The 18,036-nt window shown below is 31.7% G+C and overlaps 1 protein-coding gene across 1 annotated transcript; it reads left to right on the top strand.

The window, feature by feature from the left end:
- Window positions 1-12,655: 12,655 nt before the first annotated feature.
- Window positions 12,656-14,134, top strand: LOC104906019 (WRKY transcription factor WRKY51). The gene is made up of 2 exons (XM_010694702.4): window positions 12,656-13,575; window positions 13,779-14,134. Exons 1-2 carry the CDS (start codon window positions 12,725-12,727, stop codon window positions 14,008-14,010), a joined length of 1,083 nt encoding a protein of 360 aa, XP_010693004.1. The 5' UTR covers window positions 12,656-12,724; the 3' UTR covers window positions 14,011-14,134.
- Window positions 14,135-18,036: the final 3,902 nt, after the last annotated feature.

Below are 18,036 nucleotides of genomic sequence, written 5' to 3'. Positions count from 1 at the left end.
AAAAAAAAGGCCATATAATGGGCAAATCAAGCACAAAAGGAAAAGTCATTAATGGGCGAATTAACCCCATGAAACACAAGTCTTGTTGATACTATGCAAACATACACTTAAGTGTGGAGCATATTCTGAATTTATCCTTCTCTCTCGCTCCTAAATAGTTTCACTTATTAAGTTGAACCGAATTAACCCATGAAAAGGTGAATTTCGATATTAGATTGGCCCCATGTTAATGCATGTCATATTTATAATATTAGAAAATTTATAAGATATATGGGAACTCTTCAAGAAAAAATTTAGTTTATGTTTTCCTATACGATATGTATACACATCAATTCTGTTTCATTTCATTTTCAATGAACATGATTTTCTTCTTCTATTATTATGTTAAATTCATTTATATGTTAGCTGACTTTATTATATTTTAGAATGCACGGGTTTTGCCTCTTGAATATCTTAGATTGTCTTACATTTTTATAATTTGGTTATATAAATATAAAATCGATGGAAAAAGAATTCTTTAAAATATCATATTATTGAGCTATTGTGGGATATCATTCTATCAAATTACATTAGCTAGTCCGTTAGTATACATAATATAACCAAGTGTTAATGGATAACTTTGTCAAATAAAATCAAGTTGGTGCATATATAAAAGCAAGTGTTAAGTTATTGTTTTCTTTCTTTTAATATTTCTCATGTTAAGCGGGTAGGTAATTGTGTAGCTCACTTTGTTGCTATAATAGTTCCTGTTGAAGGCCTAGAACAGGTATTTGTGGATGATTTTCCACAAGGTGTGTTAACCTTAACCTTGACGAACATTGATATTTCTTAATAATATTATTGTTCGTTTTCCCTTAAACAAAAATTACCGTATAATACTATTTAAATTGATAAAATCAAACATATCTTCTAAATTGACGATTTTTATTTATAGCTATCTAAGATTCTTTAAAGAACCATGCTAATCTATATATTTTTAGAATGAATACCCAAATATTGGCAGGTATAGGGATGCAATTGGGCGGGGCGAGTGCGGAGGATGGTACCCCCATACCCGCACCCGCATTAAATTATCATCCCCATCCCCACCCCACCACCCATTGCGGGGGAAGATTTCATCCCCATCCCCGCCCCACCACCCATTGCGGGGGGAAATTCTAGACCCACCCCCGCACCCGCGTCGTATCCGCGTCATACCCACTTCATGCCCGCAAAAAAACCACCAAAAAATCTGTCATAAGCCCATTATAGTTGTCTACTTCACAAAATCACTATATAATATAGTAAAAGAAAAGTTAAAATACAATAACAAAGGCAAATGTTTTATTACATTTCAAAAGTGTCTTTAAATACATTAGTAATATATGTATACAAATAGAATTTTAATAATAAATATGCGGGGTGGGGGTGGGGCGGGACGGGCGGGGATGGGGCGGGTATAACATAAAATCCACACCCGCTCCACCACCCATTGCGGGTACAATTTTAATCCTCATTCCCGCCAAATCTAGACCCATCCCCGCCTCAATTGGGCGGGGATGGGGCGGGTCTCCTACTTGACCCGCCCCAGTACCATCCCTAGGCAGGTATGACTTTCATCTAGCCATCTAACCTTTTGTCTAGGTGTAAAATTAGGCTGCCTGACACATATAATTATTGTGTCAAGCAACCCAATTTTACACCTAGACAAACGGTTAGATGGCTAGACAAGAGACCAAAACCATAGGTCATGTATCAAAATGGGGAGAAAGTATTCTCCTATGTATGATAATATGATATTGGACAATTTGTCTCATATTATAGCAGTTTTGTAATTTTACTAGTTCTTGATATAATACAATATAATACAACATTCCCTTAATATTATTATATGCAGTCAAGATATGATATAATAGTCAACTGATATGATAAGATGGTATTAAGATATGATATATTAGTAATCTAATGCATCAATTAGATTTCAAATAACAATCTCAAAATAAAAATAAAAATATATTTTTTAAAATTTTTTAATATTAATTTTTATCATAAAAATTACTGAAATGCCATAATATTGGACAATTTGCCCAATATCGAATATGGAAATATCATTGCTCCCCAAATGGGACACCCAGACGAATGGTTAGGCGCCTAAGGAGGTCACCCATGCCAAGGTCAGACGGAATCTTTGGGCGTCTGGCTCAATTTTTGGTAAGGATATATTATGTGGTGTATATTTATATGTATTTAGAGTAATAGTAAAAAATTATAGGGCGATAAGTAGGAAAATGCTAAATTGTTTTAATAGTCTTTCATGTTAATATATTATACAACGATAACAAGTCTTGCGTAAGACTAATTTACAATAAGATTATGGTAGGACCACTTGTGATTAACCCTCTCTCTTTCTTTCGTTCTCTTCTTTCTCTCTCAAACCCTAGCCTCACATACCTTCTTCATCAGTTAAGGAATGACATTGAGTACATGATAAGCCCATTTTCCCTTTTTATTTTCAATTTTTAGTTTATTTTGTTGTTTTGTTGAATAAATTAGTCCCTATTTATGAGATTTTTTTCAAGTCCTATATATTATGGAGATTTTAGTCTCTATTCTAGAGATATCATTCTCTCTTATGGGAGTTGTGAGTATGGTTTTTGTCTTTAGGTATGAGAAATTATTATCATTGGTTAAAGTTCGAAACTCAACATGAAAGTATTAGAATCTTAAATGCAGTAAAATATGCATCGATTAAGAATAATGTTCTTCCCAAACTATGTTAGAATGATAGAGTACGTCCTCAACAATAGTGGTTTGATTCAGCAAATTAAATACAAGGGGTTGTGTTGTATTGCTATTTAGCTCATTGTAGTTCTCTCAGAAACGATTTTGATTTATACTTGTTTGATTGTATCTTTTTACTTTAATACTCCATCCGTTTCCTAAAGATCTTCCCACTTACTGTTCCTACAGATACCAAGGAAAATCAAGTTGTGTGGGGCATGGTGTGAGTAAAGTAGGAGAGAGAAAGGGGTTAAGATAAATAAACAAATATAAAAGGGTTAAAGTAGGAGAGAGAAAGGGAGTAAAATTGAATTAATAATGTAATGGTGGACCATATGATAGTGACATGAGAGTATAAATAGAAAAATTTGTTTTGCCAAATAAGGAATAAAGCAAAAGAGGGAAGATATTTTGGAAACACCCTTAAACGGAAAGAGGGAAGATCTTTAGGAAACGGATGGAGTACTATCTATTGTACTCCCTCCGTTTCCTAAAGATCTCCCCTCTTTCCGTTTAAGTGCGTTTTCAAAAGATCTTCCCTCTTTTACTTTATTCCTTATTTGAATTTTTTTTTCACCTTTTTACTCTCTCATGTCCCTATCATATGGTCCACCATTGCATTATTAATTTAATTTTACTCCTTTTCTCTTTCCTGCTACTTTGACCCCTTTTTATTTGTTTATTTATCTTAACCCCTTTCTCTTTCCTACTTTACCTACCCTATACCCCACACAAAAGGATCCTCCTTGGTATCTGTAGGAACAGTAACAAGGAAGATCTTTAAGAAACGGAGGAAGTAGATGTCATTTGGCCTTCAATTAAATGAAATATCTCTTTAAAAGAATGATAAGACACCTTACTATTATTCTTAAAGAGTCATTTTACAAGTTAAAAGAGTCACTTTATTATATGTTAAAAGTGTTACTTTTTTTCGCAACTTGTCACCATGTACCTTAAAGAGGTCTTATATGAGATTTTGTATAATTATGATTGTAATTTTTTTTTTTTTTTGAGGGGAAACAGTTGCCATATTATTAATTAACATCCAATTCCGCCAAGGCTAAAACACCTTGCGGGAAAGCATCCTAATTATGATTGTAATTGATCTGAAGTATAATTAAGTTAAAAAAAAATCCTGATTATTTAAGTTAAGTTGGGTGTAATTGAAATGGTAGTTGTTTTGAATTTATGTTGCTCATTGAAACATTATTTAAGTATAATTGAAATGCTATTTTAGTACACCCTTTTTTTAGTTTATGAAAATTTTCTCTACTTAAATAATGTAAACTGAGTGTAAATTGTGCAAAATTGCTCAACAATAACGTGAGCAATATTTATAAAAAAAATTCCTTCAATTTTTATTTATTGATTTCACTTTGGGAAAGAAGTAAGGATAGAGTCCAAAGGTGAGTCAAGAAAACGGAAAAGACAAAGAGTGAGATTAAAAAGTGAGATAGATAACTTAAAAAAAAGTAGAGAGAGAAATTTTAAAATAGATTATTATATAAAAAATGGACCACCAAGTCAACAAGGGTGAAAAAGGAGTAGAAAATAAACGAGACAAAAAAAACAATGGTGTGTAGATTAAAATGACAAGGATAGAACAAAAAACGGGTAGAATATAAAGAAACGAATGAAGTAATAAGCAAGGCAGCAAGCAAATGGTGTTTTTTCATTTTATATTTTTTTCTTATAAAACTCTGTTAAAATTTGAATTTCAATTTTTTAAAAAGAGTTTCAATGGAATTGAACAACAAAAGATATTAGGGTTTTAAACTGATTATAAATCCTACTCCCTATGTCCCAAAATATAATACTCATGGTTATAACTACATCTACTATAGTAGGTAGATTTTCCACTTCTAAGGTCCTGTCTTTTTGGACTTATATTCAATCTAATTTCTCTCTACAATTCAGTTTTCCTCAGTTCAATTCAATTCATATTCTACCAGTCCAAAAGAACGAAGCCTAATGATCATTAAAATATACTCCATCCGTCCCAAAATATAGTTCCCATTTCCATTTTGGGTGTCCCAAAATATAGTTCCCATTTCCATATTTAGTTCTACATTTTTCCGTAATTTGTCTAGAAAAATTGTGTCCTATCATTTATTTGTTTCTTGAATTTTGTTTTTTTCTTTGTTTATTCAACCAAAATGTTACAATTAATGCTCTCACCAATTATCTCCATTTTCTCTCCTAAAATCATCTTTTCCCATACAACATTTATTTAAATAAACAAAAAATCTTTACTATCCCAACCTGCATAAATTACCGTGAAAAAAGGGAAATGGGAACTATATTTTGGAACGGAGGGAGTAATTGTTAATGTTGAGTTGAATTCGACTCTACAATAAATTCTATTAATGGTGGGTAATTTACCCATTGGGTCAACCAAGTTATATCGATTTTTTTTTTTTGTATTTTTGTCTAGGAACTCGTTTGTTTGTTTTCTTTTTCCTTTAAAAAAATCAAAAAACAAGAATTGTTCATTGAAATGGTGTAAAGTAATAAATGAAGGCACATATTTTGAAAGGAAGATAGAGGTATTTTGAATTTTTTTTGTAAAAATTAATTCCAAACAAATTGATATAAAAAAACATAGGTAAAAACTTTTTAAGACACCAAAAAAGTAATGTGAGTACTATATTATGAGATGAAGGGAGTAATATTTTTAAATTCAAAGTTATCCCCATACAAATACTTTTTTTTTGAGGGAAAATCTCATACAAGTATTTTTTTTATTAGGAAAAATAATGGTTCGAAGACCAAGGCTACTAGCCTGCAATGCACTGTGCACACCAGCTCGGAGGCTGGGTACAAGGCTAAACAATGCAAAATTAAATACCCAACATATTATTGGGATGAGGACTCCAACCTTAAGCAATGTCATGAAATTTGTGGTGGTAACTCTTCACTCATACAAGTACTTTGACTTACCATAATTCACCAAAATAAATAGAACTACTAATTTTACCTTTTTTTTTTGGCCCCTTTTCGAAAATCCATAGTAATATGAATTTTCTTTGGGCTGCCTTCAAATAGGACGACTCATTCAGAGACCCAACAATTCCCAAATCCTTTCCTCCTCTCTCTAATAATATTGAAATTTTGCTTCCACCAAAATATAAACTTTGATCTCCCATATGAGAAATAAGAAGTCATATCATTGGTGTAATACTCCGTATTTTATTGTAAGTTATTATTTATATTTTTATAATAGTTTTAGTTTTTGAAAAAGGTTTTATTTACTAAAAAGGATTATTATTTATTAGAAAGGCTTTTATAAGAAAGGTTTTGGGTATTTAAAACAAATTTTAGCCCAAATGAATTTGGACCTAACTTTCTTAAGTTTTACATGTAGTTGGTTCAAAATAAAATTATAAATATTTTAAAGAAAATCTAAAAAGGTTTAGAAAAGAAATGATTTACAAAAAAAAAGGAGAAAGATTTTTAGAAGAAAAAAAAAAAATCTTTACGTGAAGGAACTCACGCCAGTGAGTTTAATTTGTTTCAAGATTTATTAACTTTGTTTCTTTTTATCTTTTGGTTAATTAAGGATCTGGACTATTTATCTTATGGAATATTCCTCTATTCAAGCTATATTATCATAAAAAGATAATGTATCCTAGCTAAAATAATTATCTTTTCTCAAAAATCTATCTTTTAGTTCCTATTCCTATTCTTATCCTATTTACCCAACTAGTATAAATAGGGTCTCCACCCATCATATTCTTCACACCAAATTTGAGAAATAAATCTCTTTTCTCAAGTTTAAACCCTCTCTCCCTCTTAGCCTACCTTTTCTCTTCTCCCTGATAGTTATTGTTATTCAAGGTGCGTGTATATGTAGATTTTTAATATTGTTATGCACATATAGTATTATGTTTTTGGGTTGTTATTTTGGATTGTTATATATACGTGAGTTTTGTACTAATATTATAAGTTAGTTACAGGATACTCCATATGTAAGTGTTTGGTTAATTTGCTTTCTTAGTGTACTGTTAAGCCTATTAATATTATAGCTTTTTAGTGTGAATAAGATAAGTTTCATTATACTCCTTATAAGTTTCATCTCATGAGTTATTTGTTAATTGGTTCGTCGGTATTGAACTGGAGGTAGTAAGTATTACAATTTCAATCCCATGACTTTCGTCAACTTAGTATCCCTGCAAAGAAAAAAAGAATCAGGTTATTTGTCATGCTCGTTGCTATCGTCATAAAATTTATTATTTCATATATCATTGAAAATTTCTAAGATGATTTTATGAAGACGTTATTTTATATGTCTTTATATGGCTAAAGTTTTATACAAGAATTACTATTATTTTTAAGGAGGTTGTTTCCGAAAGATTTTATTAGTTATATGATCTTTTATGATCACAATTATAAAGAGGCCACGGCTTGTTATTTTATTAGCAAGAACGGTAGCTATTATTTTATTTACCCATGTACTTTTTGTATAAGTCATGTGGACAAGGTAGTTCCCCTCGTAATAGACTCAGTAAGGAATACTAAACTTGGGGGTGTGCACACTTTAGGCAAGGTACCTAGGCAAGGAAAAAGGATTTTTTATCAAGGTTATATACTTTATATTATACAAGTATCCAAGGAGTTTATACAAATTATTTCAAGTATCCAAGGAAGATTTATATGAGTATTTTAATGTTTAGTAAAGTATTTAAATTTCCGCATATACATGTACTCATATTTTTACTGACACGCATTTGTTTTGTTTTGTTTTATGGCTTTGTCCCTGTGATGACCCTTTTGGTGAGCAGATTTACAGGTTGATGCATACTTCATATGGGGAGCTAGTGAGGAATCATAATTAGTCAAGGAGTTGTTATTTTATTGTCTTTATTTCCATTGTTAATAATTGTACAATAAAGTTTATATTTATAAAGAGAAGTTAGTTCAGTTTCCGCTGCATTAGTTTAAAGTTCAGTTAGTAGTTAGTATTAAAGCCTTTAACGTTATCACGTGGCGGTAATACTCTCAAGTTTCTCAAGGAGTTTTATATTAAAATAAGTTTTCCAAAAGAGAGAAATTTGGGGGTGTTACAATTGGATCCGAAAATTCTTAATAGTATCACTACTAAGGCTATGTTCAGTTCACCTGAAATTTTCTGATCTGAACTTATCTGATCTGAACTTATTTTTTCTGATCTGATATGATCTAAACTTATTTTTTCTGATCTGATCTGAACTTATTTTTTCAACAAGATCTTATCTTTTATAAATATATTATTATTACATTATATTACTACTTTGTAAATCATTATTATGCAATACATTATAAGATCTTCTTTATAGTGTTACTATTATTATCATTTTATTTCTATTACAACTAACACTTTTATAATAATAATAATAATTATTATTATTATCATTATTATAAGAACAACAATAATAATTATAATCATAATTATTATTATTACTAAAAATAATTATATAACTCAAGTCATTATTTTATAAGACACTTATACAATGTTTCACACTTTCCCTTAAAAAAAAGTTTCACACTTGAGAAGTCGGCAAACTGAACTCTTTTTTTTCCATATAAAATAGAACAAGATATACAAACAACTATGACTTGAGCAAAAAATAAATAAATATCGTGCAACTTCAAATAGCTAGAGAGATTTGGAATTCGGTAGGAAGAGGTATACCGAATCTAAATTTATAATTTGTATCTCACACTTATTTTGAAATGTAATCCGAACTTAGTAGTTTCGTTGTCATGAATTTGAGATATCATATTTTATATATTTCTTATTTTTGCGTCAATCTTATGTTCTTAACGTGGCTTTTAATTTTCTATTATTTAATAACAACAAAATAACTTAATATAATATAACAATGACATTTATAATGGTAACAACAAGATTAATAATAATTACCAATATTAATAATTAATAAGTACAACAACAACAACAATAATAATTCTTTTGAACAAATGTACTAGTAAATAATAATACTCCCTTTGTATTTTTTTTATCTTTGTCACTTAGAATCTTGACACTATTCACAATTAGAGATAATCTTTTAAATTTTTCTCAATATATAAGAAAAAATTTAGTCATGTGGGGTCTTGTTTGATTCGTCTCAATGAATACTTTATTAATATTCAATTATTATAATTTTTATTAATATGTAGTGAAAGATATTTAATAATAATAAGTTTTTAAATATAAGCATGATATGATCTGAATTGAACTGATCTGATCTGGTCTGATCTAATCTGAACTTATTTTTTCTGATCTGATCTGAACTTATTTTTTCTAATCTGATTAGATCTGAAATAAGCAAAAATAAAGTGAACTGAACATAGCCTAATTATGCATATTATAGTTCCCCATTATAGAGAAGACTATTGATTAACAATTTAACATCTAGTATTGCAGTATTGGAAACCAGGTCATGACTCATGACAACAAGTGGTAGCAAATTCGCGGGTCCTACCACATTGAGGTTCTGAAATATACAGATTTTAGTCAACCATATCCGCTACATAGTGACCGTGGGATATATATAAGATAGATCTGACGATTCATAAAAGAATTACCGACTATACTGGTAAACTGGTATCCTCTCCCCAAGATATTAAAAGTTGGTCAACAGTTTTTGAGAATAAAATAAAAAGACTCAACGTGAACGCCACTTTATTTTATGGTCAGCTTACTTTATGTTATGTATATTTTTTTAACTTTTTTGTGAAACTACTTACTACTTACTTTTAAATGTATTAAAAAAACAATTAAGGATGTCTTATTCTAGTGTTCTAGTACCGTGAATGATAGATTACAGGTTCGAATCTCTTCTCCTTTCTTTGTATTTTGTATTGTTCGAAATAAGGGATTATTCTCTTCATCTTACTTTTGTTAAAAGTTAATAAAAATTAAGAGAATAAAGTTTAAAAAAAGTTTAAAAACAAAAGTTCAGAAAAATCATTTACTTGAATCGATTAGGTTAATATTGTTTTTTTTTCATTCGAAGATGATTTGCTTTGACCCTATCAAATAAAAAATGTAGAAGTTTCTCTTAAAATCATATTTAGACAATCTATAGTTTGGTTAACAAACATAAAGTAGGTCATGATTATTTTTAAAAAACACTAAAAATGCATGTTTATGTAGTGGATTTGTTTATTTAACTTTTTATGTAAAATAGTAATAATTATGATTAGATGGATAAAGGGTAATTCATTTTTTAAATAGGTCGACTCAGGATTAAGTTGTCAAACCCGTTTATTAGATAGGTTAGATTTGGATTGATGATGAAATTTTGAACCTACATATTTTTTATCCAAACACAAATTTAACCTATTTATCATTGCTATTTGGGATACGTTATAGGATGGCCCGTTCATGTATCAAAGAAAACTTACTTCTTTTTGTTTTAGTTTACCTTTTACCTTAAGTCGTATTTCGATAATAAAACATGTTAATCACATTTAGGCATATTAGACGTTGAATAATATAATAAAACAACTTTTAATTGGACCTGATTTTATAAACAATTTTTTAACTACAAATATTACTCCTTTAATTAGAAAAGATGGATGCAGAGTAGGTAATATTACTATATATAGGCTTTGTTCTTTTGCATTGAAATGAACTGAATTTGAATGAAATGAAAACTATAGGAGGAAACTAATTAAACCGAACCAAAATGAATTGAACTGAATTTATGAATTAAACTGAATTAAATTTGCATTAATTCAATCCAAAAGAACATAACCTTAGTCATTTAATGGGTAATCAACCCACTAAAAACAAATAATGTCAAAAAAAAAATACATTGCTAAGTTGGATTCTAATAAGCATGTGTCTATGTATAGTTAGGCAACTAATGAGAATATGAGATAAAAGTTTGAGGAGTTAAAAATATATGGGTTTTTCTATATTATACCCTCGTGTTTCTTCAGTTTATACGTTGTACCCTAACTTTTAAAAAACTTCACAAGGTACCCTCAAGCTTACCTTCTTTTAATGCATGATGCCCAAATTACTGATTATATGTCATTATTTTTTTTTTAAAAAAATTGTTGGAATTAATTTAACTTATACATAGTTTAATCCCTAAAGGGATTATTCACTAATTAGTTTGTTTCACAGGATTATAAAAAGTACACTAAATGAATGACGTATAATCAGCGGTAGGGGAATTGTGGATTTAAAAAGGTAAGTTTGAGAATACTGTGCGTGTGGAATTTTAAAAACTTGACGTACAATGTTGAAATTGAAAAAAAGAAGAAGAGTATAACGTAGAAAAACCCAAAATGTAAAAAATAACTACTCAATAGTGTGAACGATTAATTGCGACTTAAAACTAATGAGAAAATTTAATTCATAAACTACGCTATGTATGGATTCGATTCTAGAATACGAAGGTATCAAATCGGCTATATTAAATTGGCATTCCTGATGATCCACATGTGGTATTTTAAACGTATTCCTGGTTATATCGTAATTTTTTTTAGATAAACCTCTTTAAAAATTAGAGGCCTAATCTAATGCGATGTGTGATTTGGAGATTTAAAATAGAAATAACATATTGAAATTTATCGATGAAAAATATAGGAACAATAAAAAAAGCGAGTAGAAGAATGTATTAAGGTCCATAAAATACAATTTGCATCCTAGAGGCCACACCCGATCGTAGATAAACACCTTATGCTTGTAGATCTGCATATTCTTATGTTTTCCGCTTATTTCTAGAGTGTATGAGGAAGTACATTATAAAGAAAAACATTAAAAGAATAATGAGAAAATACTTCATGGGGGCCTACCATTGAAGAGTAACAAAAAAATAGTAAATAGTTTTTTATTTTGAGAGGAAAAAAATAGTAAATAGTTTAAAAGAAACAATCTATACACAAAAATCAAGAAGATACTCCCTTCGTTTTTATTTAGACAACAACACTTTCAAGTTTTTGAGAGACTATTTTTTGACATTGTCATTTAATGTAAAATAATGGATTTTTTTTTTGGAAAAAATAGTACTTTTGGGTGGAAAAAGAGAAAAACAAATATAATAATACTCCCTCTGTTTCACAAAAAGGGAAAAAATAATGGATCTTTTTTTTGGAAAAAATAGTACTTTCAGGTCGAACTTTGACCGTTAATTACTCTCAATTTATGTTCATATAAAATTTTTAAAAATAATATTATTATAGTATTTTTCAAGACAAATCCAACGGTATAATTTTTATAATTTTTACTTATCGTATTTGAGAGATATTTGTGGTCAAAGCAAATTTTTGTAAAGCGTAAATGACTTATATTTTGAAACAGATGGAGTGATACTTCATCGTGGGCCAAGTGCCCAAATAAGAAAAGGTTAAACAATATATCAATTAAAAAGAAACACCATATATGAAAAATATACGCATGTAGCAATTAAAAAAAAGTGAAAGGAGTAATAAACACTAAACATTTCCTTTTTAAAGAAACGAAAAAATATTCTAAACGGACCAGAATCTCGTATAGATCAACTCAACTCGAGTTTAAATAAACACAAGACATGGTCAAATTGAGAAATGAGAATAACCCTTGTTTAATTTATTTTTATAAAAGTTCGAGAAGTGCTGAATTTTGTCAATTTTACTGTTCTGAGTAAACGTATTAGAGGATTGGAAAATTATGAAACTTCAACCTGAGTGGGTGACTCCCAATTAATTTTGATTTTATTTGTTTGTTTGTTTATCTAAAGGTGGCCCTTAAAATAAATATAGTCCTCCCAACAATTTGACTTATAAAAGAAATAAAGTAAAGTAATAAGAAGGTAGGACCCGCCATGTACGCTGCTTTATCATAATTGGGGATATGTGTATTACCGGTTCACCCGGTCACACCCTTTCTTCCGCCTCTATATCTGCAATTCCCCTTCTTCTTCTTCTCTCATTCTCTATCTCTCTTTCTCTCTCTCTCTCGTTTACTCTTTTTCCAAGAATTAAATTAATGGGAGGTTATAGATCGAAGAAAATGGAAGATGAAGTAGCCATAGAAGAAGCTGCATCAGCTGGAATGAAATCCATGGAACAATTGCTTCGACTTTTATCATCTTCATCTTCTCAACCTCAACGTGAAGCTGAGTGTAGAGAAGTTACAGAAGCAACAGTTGGTAAGTTTAAGAAACTCATCTCTGTTCTTAATCGTACTGGTCATGCTCGTTTTCGTCGTGCACCTAATCTTTCTCTCTCCTCTGACTCGTCAAACTCAACTGATTCACCTCCTCCTCCTTCTTCTTCATTTCAACCACCAGTACAACCACAGCTTGCAATTTCTCAACCAGAGAAACCAATTCCTGTGAGAGTTGTTAGACAATCTCACCAACCAGTTACTCTAGATTTTACAAAACCTAACCCTAACCAGTGTACTTCTGTTTCTAATTCGGCGTCGTTTAGTATTTCATCATCGGCGAATTCATCGTCGTTTTTATCTTCGATTACTGGTGAAGGAAGTGTTTCTAATGGAAAACAATTTGGAATTGGATCTATGTTTGTTCCTCCTCATCCTCCTTCATCTTCTTCTGGTTTCTCCGGAAAACCTCCGCTCTCTAATTCTTCATCTTCTCATCATAATAAAAGTTGTCATCATCATCATCACCGACATCAAGAATATTCCGATGATTTTTCCGGCAAACTTTCCGGCTCTACTCGCTGTCACTGCTCCTCCAAGCGTAAGAAATTGAGAGTGAAGAAAACCATCAGAGTTCCTGCTATTAGCTCTAAAACTGCTGATATTCCTGCTGATGATTTTTCTTGGAGAAAATACGGCCAAAAACCAATCAAAGGATCTCCTTACCCACGGTATAATTTTTTCTCTCTCTTATATTTAAATCTATCTGGTTTTTAATTAGTATATGAATATATTAAATTGATCAAGAGGTGGTAGCTCACTAGACTACGATTTCGAATTCTGTTGTTTGTTTCCGGATCAATTATCTATTCTAATAATATTAAAAAATATTAAGTATGATTACTGATGAATGATTGAAATTGAATTGAAACAGAGGATATTACAAGTGTAGCACAGTAAGAGGATGTCCGGCGAGAAAGCATGTAGAAAGAGCAACAGATGATCCAACGATGTTAATTGTAACTTATGAAGGAGAACACCGACACTCACCTGTACCTGCATCACACGATAACATTTCTCACCATCTACCAGTGGTCCCCACTACTGCATCACCGGCATGGTTGGTCCCTTTGCAGTCTCACTCTATTTTGACTTTGTCTGACTGACTGAGATTAAAGAAGGTTTTAGGGGGGTAAATTAGGAATTTCTGTTCAACTGTAGTAATTTAATCAATTTAAGACGGACTCCTTTTTTGTATGTACTATAAGTATAATATTATTATTATTATCATCTTTGTTTTTTTTGTTTGTTGTAATGTAGACTTTTCTTAAAGTAGTGGTAGATGGTGTTGTATGAAATTACTACTATGACCTTTATGTAGGGGCAAAGTGGTAAAAAAGACAAAAGAGGGGTTTTAATGTAAATGTTGACTAGACAAAACAAAATGAGGTGGAGGTTGTTTTAGTAAAGGTGATTTGGTCAATTGATTCGGAAGAAATGATAATGACAAAAAAAGGGTTTTAAATGCAAAGTTTGACATTTCTAACAAGAAATTGATATGGCAATATCAAAATGCGTTGAATTGTCTATGTTAAAGTGTTAAATAGGAGATTCGTAGCCCGTGGAATACGCCACTTGATGGATATCTTTAATACGAGTGGACAACAAATCCATTGACTATCAAATATTAAAGACTTCCACCAAGATGGATGGTTATTGGGTTTTGCAAAGTCAATATCATATTCGTTGGTTCAAGGGTAGATACTTTATCAACATTATTATTAATTGTAGGTTCTTCTACCACAACATATGAGTGTTTTTTTTATAAAAAAAGCTAAATGCAATTGTAAGGGTTAAGAGTTTCATATAAAAAGTTAAAAATAAAAAAATAAGTATTAATTAATCATTTACTACATAGATTAATGCAAACTTTTATCATAAATTAACAATAAATTAAGTAATGTATTTATAGGCTGTATATAGCATACATTTTTTTTAATATATACTAAAAAAATAAATCTTCAAATTAGTTTTACTTAGAAGTAGAAGATTGTGGAATGGATGGAATCCAATTCCAAATTACTTAGAGTTGTTACTTTTGAAATTTTACAAACAAAAGCAATAATATATATTAGGAAGTGATTTTTTTTTCCAGAAAACTTAAGCTTATTCATTAATTTGAATTTTGAAGTTGGACTACTGTTGTAAAGTGCAAAATATAGCAGTTGCATATCACATAATGAATTAAAAATAACTCTTGTGTGTGTGTGTGAATTGATATTTTTGCATAATTAAGGTCTTATTATTGTTACTTAGTGTTCTACAACTTCAACGAGCGAGGCAATCGATGATTATAATAATTGAGGTTTAGTTTGATTTGATTCAACTGGATGTAAACAAATAGTTCTACTGATAGATATAATACTTTTATGAGAAGGTATTGTGTCAGACTCGTCTGACACAATGGAAGTGGTCGGACCAGCCTGACCAACAACCAACTGAAAGAATAAAGGAACCAACTGAAATAATATACCAACGAACTTAAAGAATACTGTTACCATAGCGTCATTGAAAGAATACCTGATGCTATCAACTGAAACTCCAACCCTATTGGATGTATTTCAATCCTCTTAGCATCAGGTGATAAAAATCTGATGCATCCACTTTGTTTTTTTTTTTCATTTGGTCTGATATTTAACTGATTTCTTCCCTGAATCAGACCCACTATTAAAAATACAAAAGATAAACTATAATCAGCATTAACAAAACTAACTGAAAAGAAAAATTCAACTAAATGAAAGAAAAATAAAACCAACTGAAAACATTCAACTCAAACAATAAACAAAAGAAATGAAAGAAACACCACCACCACCACAACCTATGTCGCCATCATCCTCTAATGTTTCAATCAAGAAGAAAATTGTCAGTGTCTTGGTCTTGTTTGAGTCATTGATGATCATCATCGATCATTATCAAATTGTTATTGTCGCTAAAAAATCGAGGAGAAATGGAGAAATAAATCAGATGGTTATCATCAGATCATCCATCATCATCCTCTTGTTCTCCAATAATATGATCAACATCATCTTACAATACCCAAACATCAAAGCCCAACCCCACAATTCGAACGAAGATTTGTGGTGGGAGACGTCGGAGTCGGCAGGGAGCATGCTGAGAAGAGGATGTTGGAGTAGCAAGCGGTTTGGAGGAGAGAGAGGAGTGGTCGTGAGTTGTTGCCATTAATTTCTTTCTCTTAAGCTCTGGTCCGACTTTCACTACTTTTATTATGATGAACTTGATTCACAATTGTTTACTTATTGATTCAATTTTTCTCGAAAAAGTAGATAATACTCTTATCTCCTACTGAAGGACTTAAATGAGTCAGCTTAACAAAAAGAAAGAAAGTAAATTGTAAATGACTATTAACCTTGTGTAAATCCTGGAGGGGGAAGAATATGGGCTAGTCAAGAAAGAGCCATAAAGCTTGACTTTTCCTCTAGTAGTCCATATTATATACTACATTCATAAACAATTGTTGCGTGCACCAAAAAAAATACTAACATTTACGAAGGAGCACAATATATTTGTGCATCAAGCTAGCATTCATGCATGTAAGGAAGAAATCCACGTCACTGGACTTGGACATATCAAAGTCCAAATTCAAAAATAATACTCCTAGTACATATGCCTATTTATGGATTCGCTTTCCTGTAAAAAAAAAAGCGGGCATATATATTAGTATGGATTAAGTTACGTATTGTCCATCAATACATATATAAGAACAACCTCATTTGTAGGGATGACAATTGGGCGGAACGGGACGGGTGTGGAGGATGGTACCTCCACACCTGTACTCGCATAAAATTCCAATCCCATCCCCGCCTCACCACTCCCTGCGGGGGAAAAATTCCAGGCCTATCCCCGCCCCACCAGATACGTATTTATACCCATTTCCGCCCCACCACCCGCATGGGTACCTGCATCCACGTCCTACCCACTTCATCCCCACCCCCACCACCCGCATTTGTATTTGCACCCGCTTCGTACCTATGTCATACCCATATATTTATATTTTGCAAGATAAGATCATTATTAATATAAGTATATAAATATAATTTTAATCATATATATGTGGGGCTGGGAAGGCGCGGGCGGGGCGGGCGGGGATGGGGTGGGGATAGCATAAAATCCATACCCGCTCTACCACCCATTGCGGGTAGGATTTTAATCCCCATCCTTACCAAACCTAGACCTATCTCCGCCCCGCTTGGGCAGGGATGGAGCGGGTCTCCTACTTGACCCGCCCCACTGCCATCCCTACTCATTTGGGTAATGACGAACCCGAGTTTGTTTAACTCTAAAAGGTAAAATACAAGTTAAATGATGAGCTACGTACTAAACTACCTTCCCACTTAATATGAGACTAACTTAATATACTTAGCAAGAAAGAAAGCATCATTCCAGGCGACGACGAAGGCACCCACGTAGTCACGTACACACTAGAGTCTGGAGTTAACACGAGTCCTAGGCACTCTTGACCCATGAATTCATTGCACATACAAACCATATATAATCCTTTATTTGACCAACTTGAGCAAGCTAAGCCCTTTAGGAGCACAACATCATGTTCTTGCTTTCAAGTTGAATTTAGTATTGTTGCGGCCAACTCGTGCTCCTCGGATGCATCTTCTTTCTTCTCACAGTCGGAGTAGCGTGACCATGATTATCTAATAGAGATGGAGTCCACGTCAACTCAAGCTATTATATTAGTCAAATTTTAAATGATCGATCATCGATGGATGCGTGGGTGTTAATTATGGGGCCTAAGCCGCACCCATCATAAAGAAAGAGAGTTTACTTCACGAGTAAGGGAGTACTCCCTTTGCAATATAAAGCGAATTCATCCCTCTTTTTTTATCAATATGAGACACTTACAAATGTTGTGCGCTATACATTATAGCTTCAACAATGGGCTTTCTCTTTTGATCAAGTTTGTACTTTCAAGTTTACTACTTATGGAGAACCAGAGAGGTCAGAGGTGGGGTGTACGTTGGGAAAGAGGCTAGGGCTGGGATGACAGATGACTAATATTTGCGTTAATATTGCGAGTAACCACTTGTTTACGAAGCTAGCTAGAGAGATGTTTTCTGTAAATTAAACGTGCATGCATATATATATATATATGTGGAAAC

The sequence above is a fragment of the Beta vulgaris genome, chromosome 2 (genome assembly GCF_026745355.1).
Source record: "Beta vulgaris subsp. vulgaris cultivar EL10 chromosome 2, EL10.2, whole genome shotgun sequence".
NCBI classification, from domain to species: Eukaryota; Viridiplantae; Streptophyta; class Magnoliopsida; order Caryophyllales; family Amaranthaceae; genus Beta; species Beta vulgaris.
This window is presented reverse-complemented; position numbering and strand designations above follow the sequence as displayed.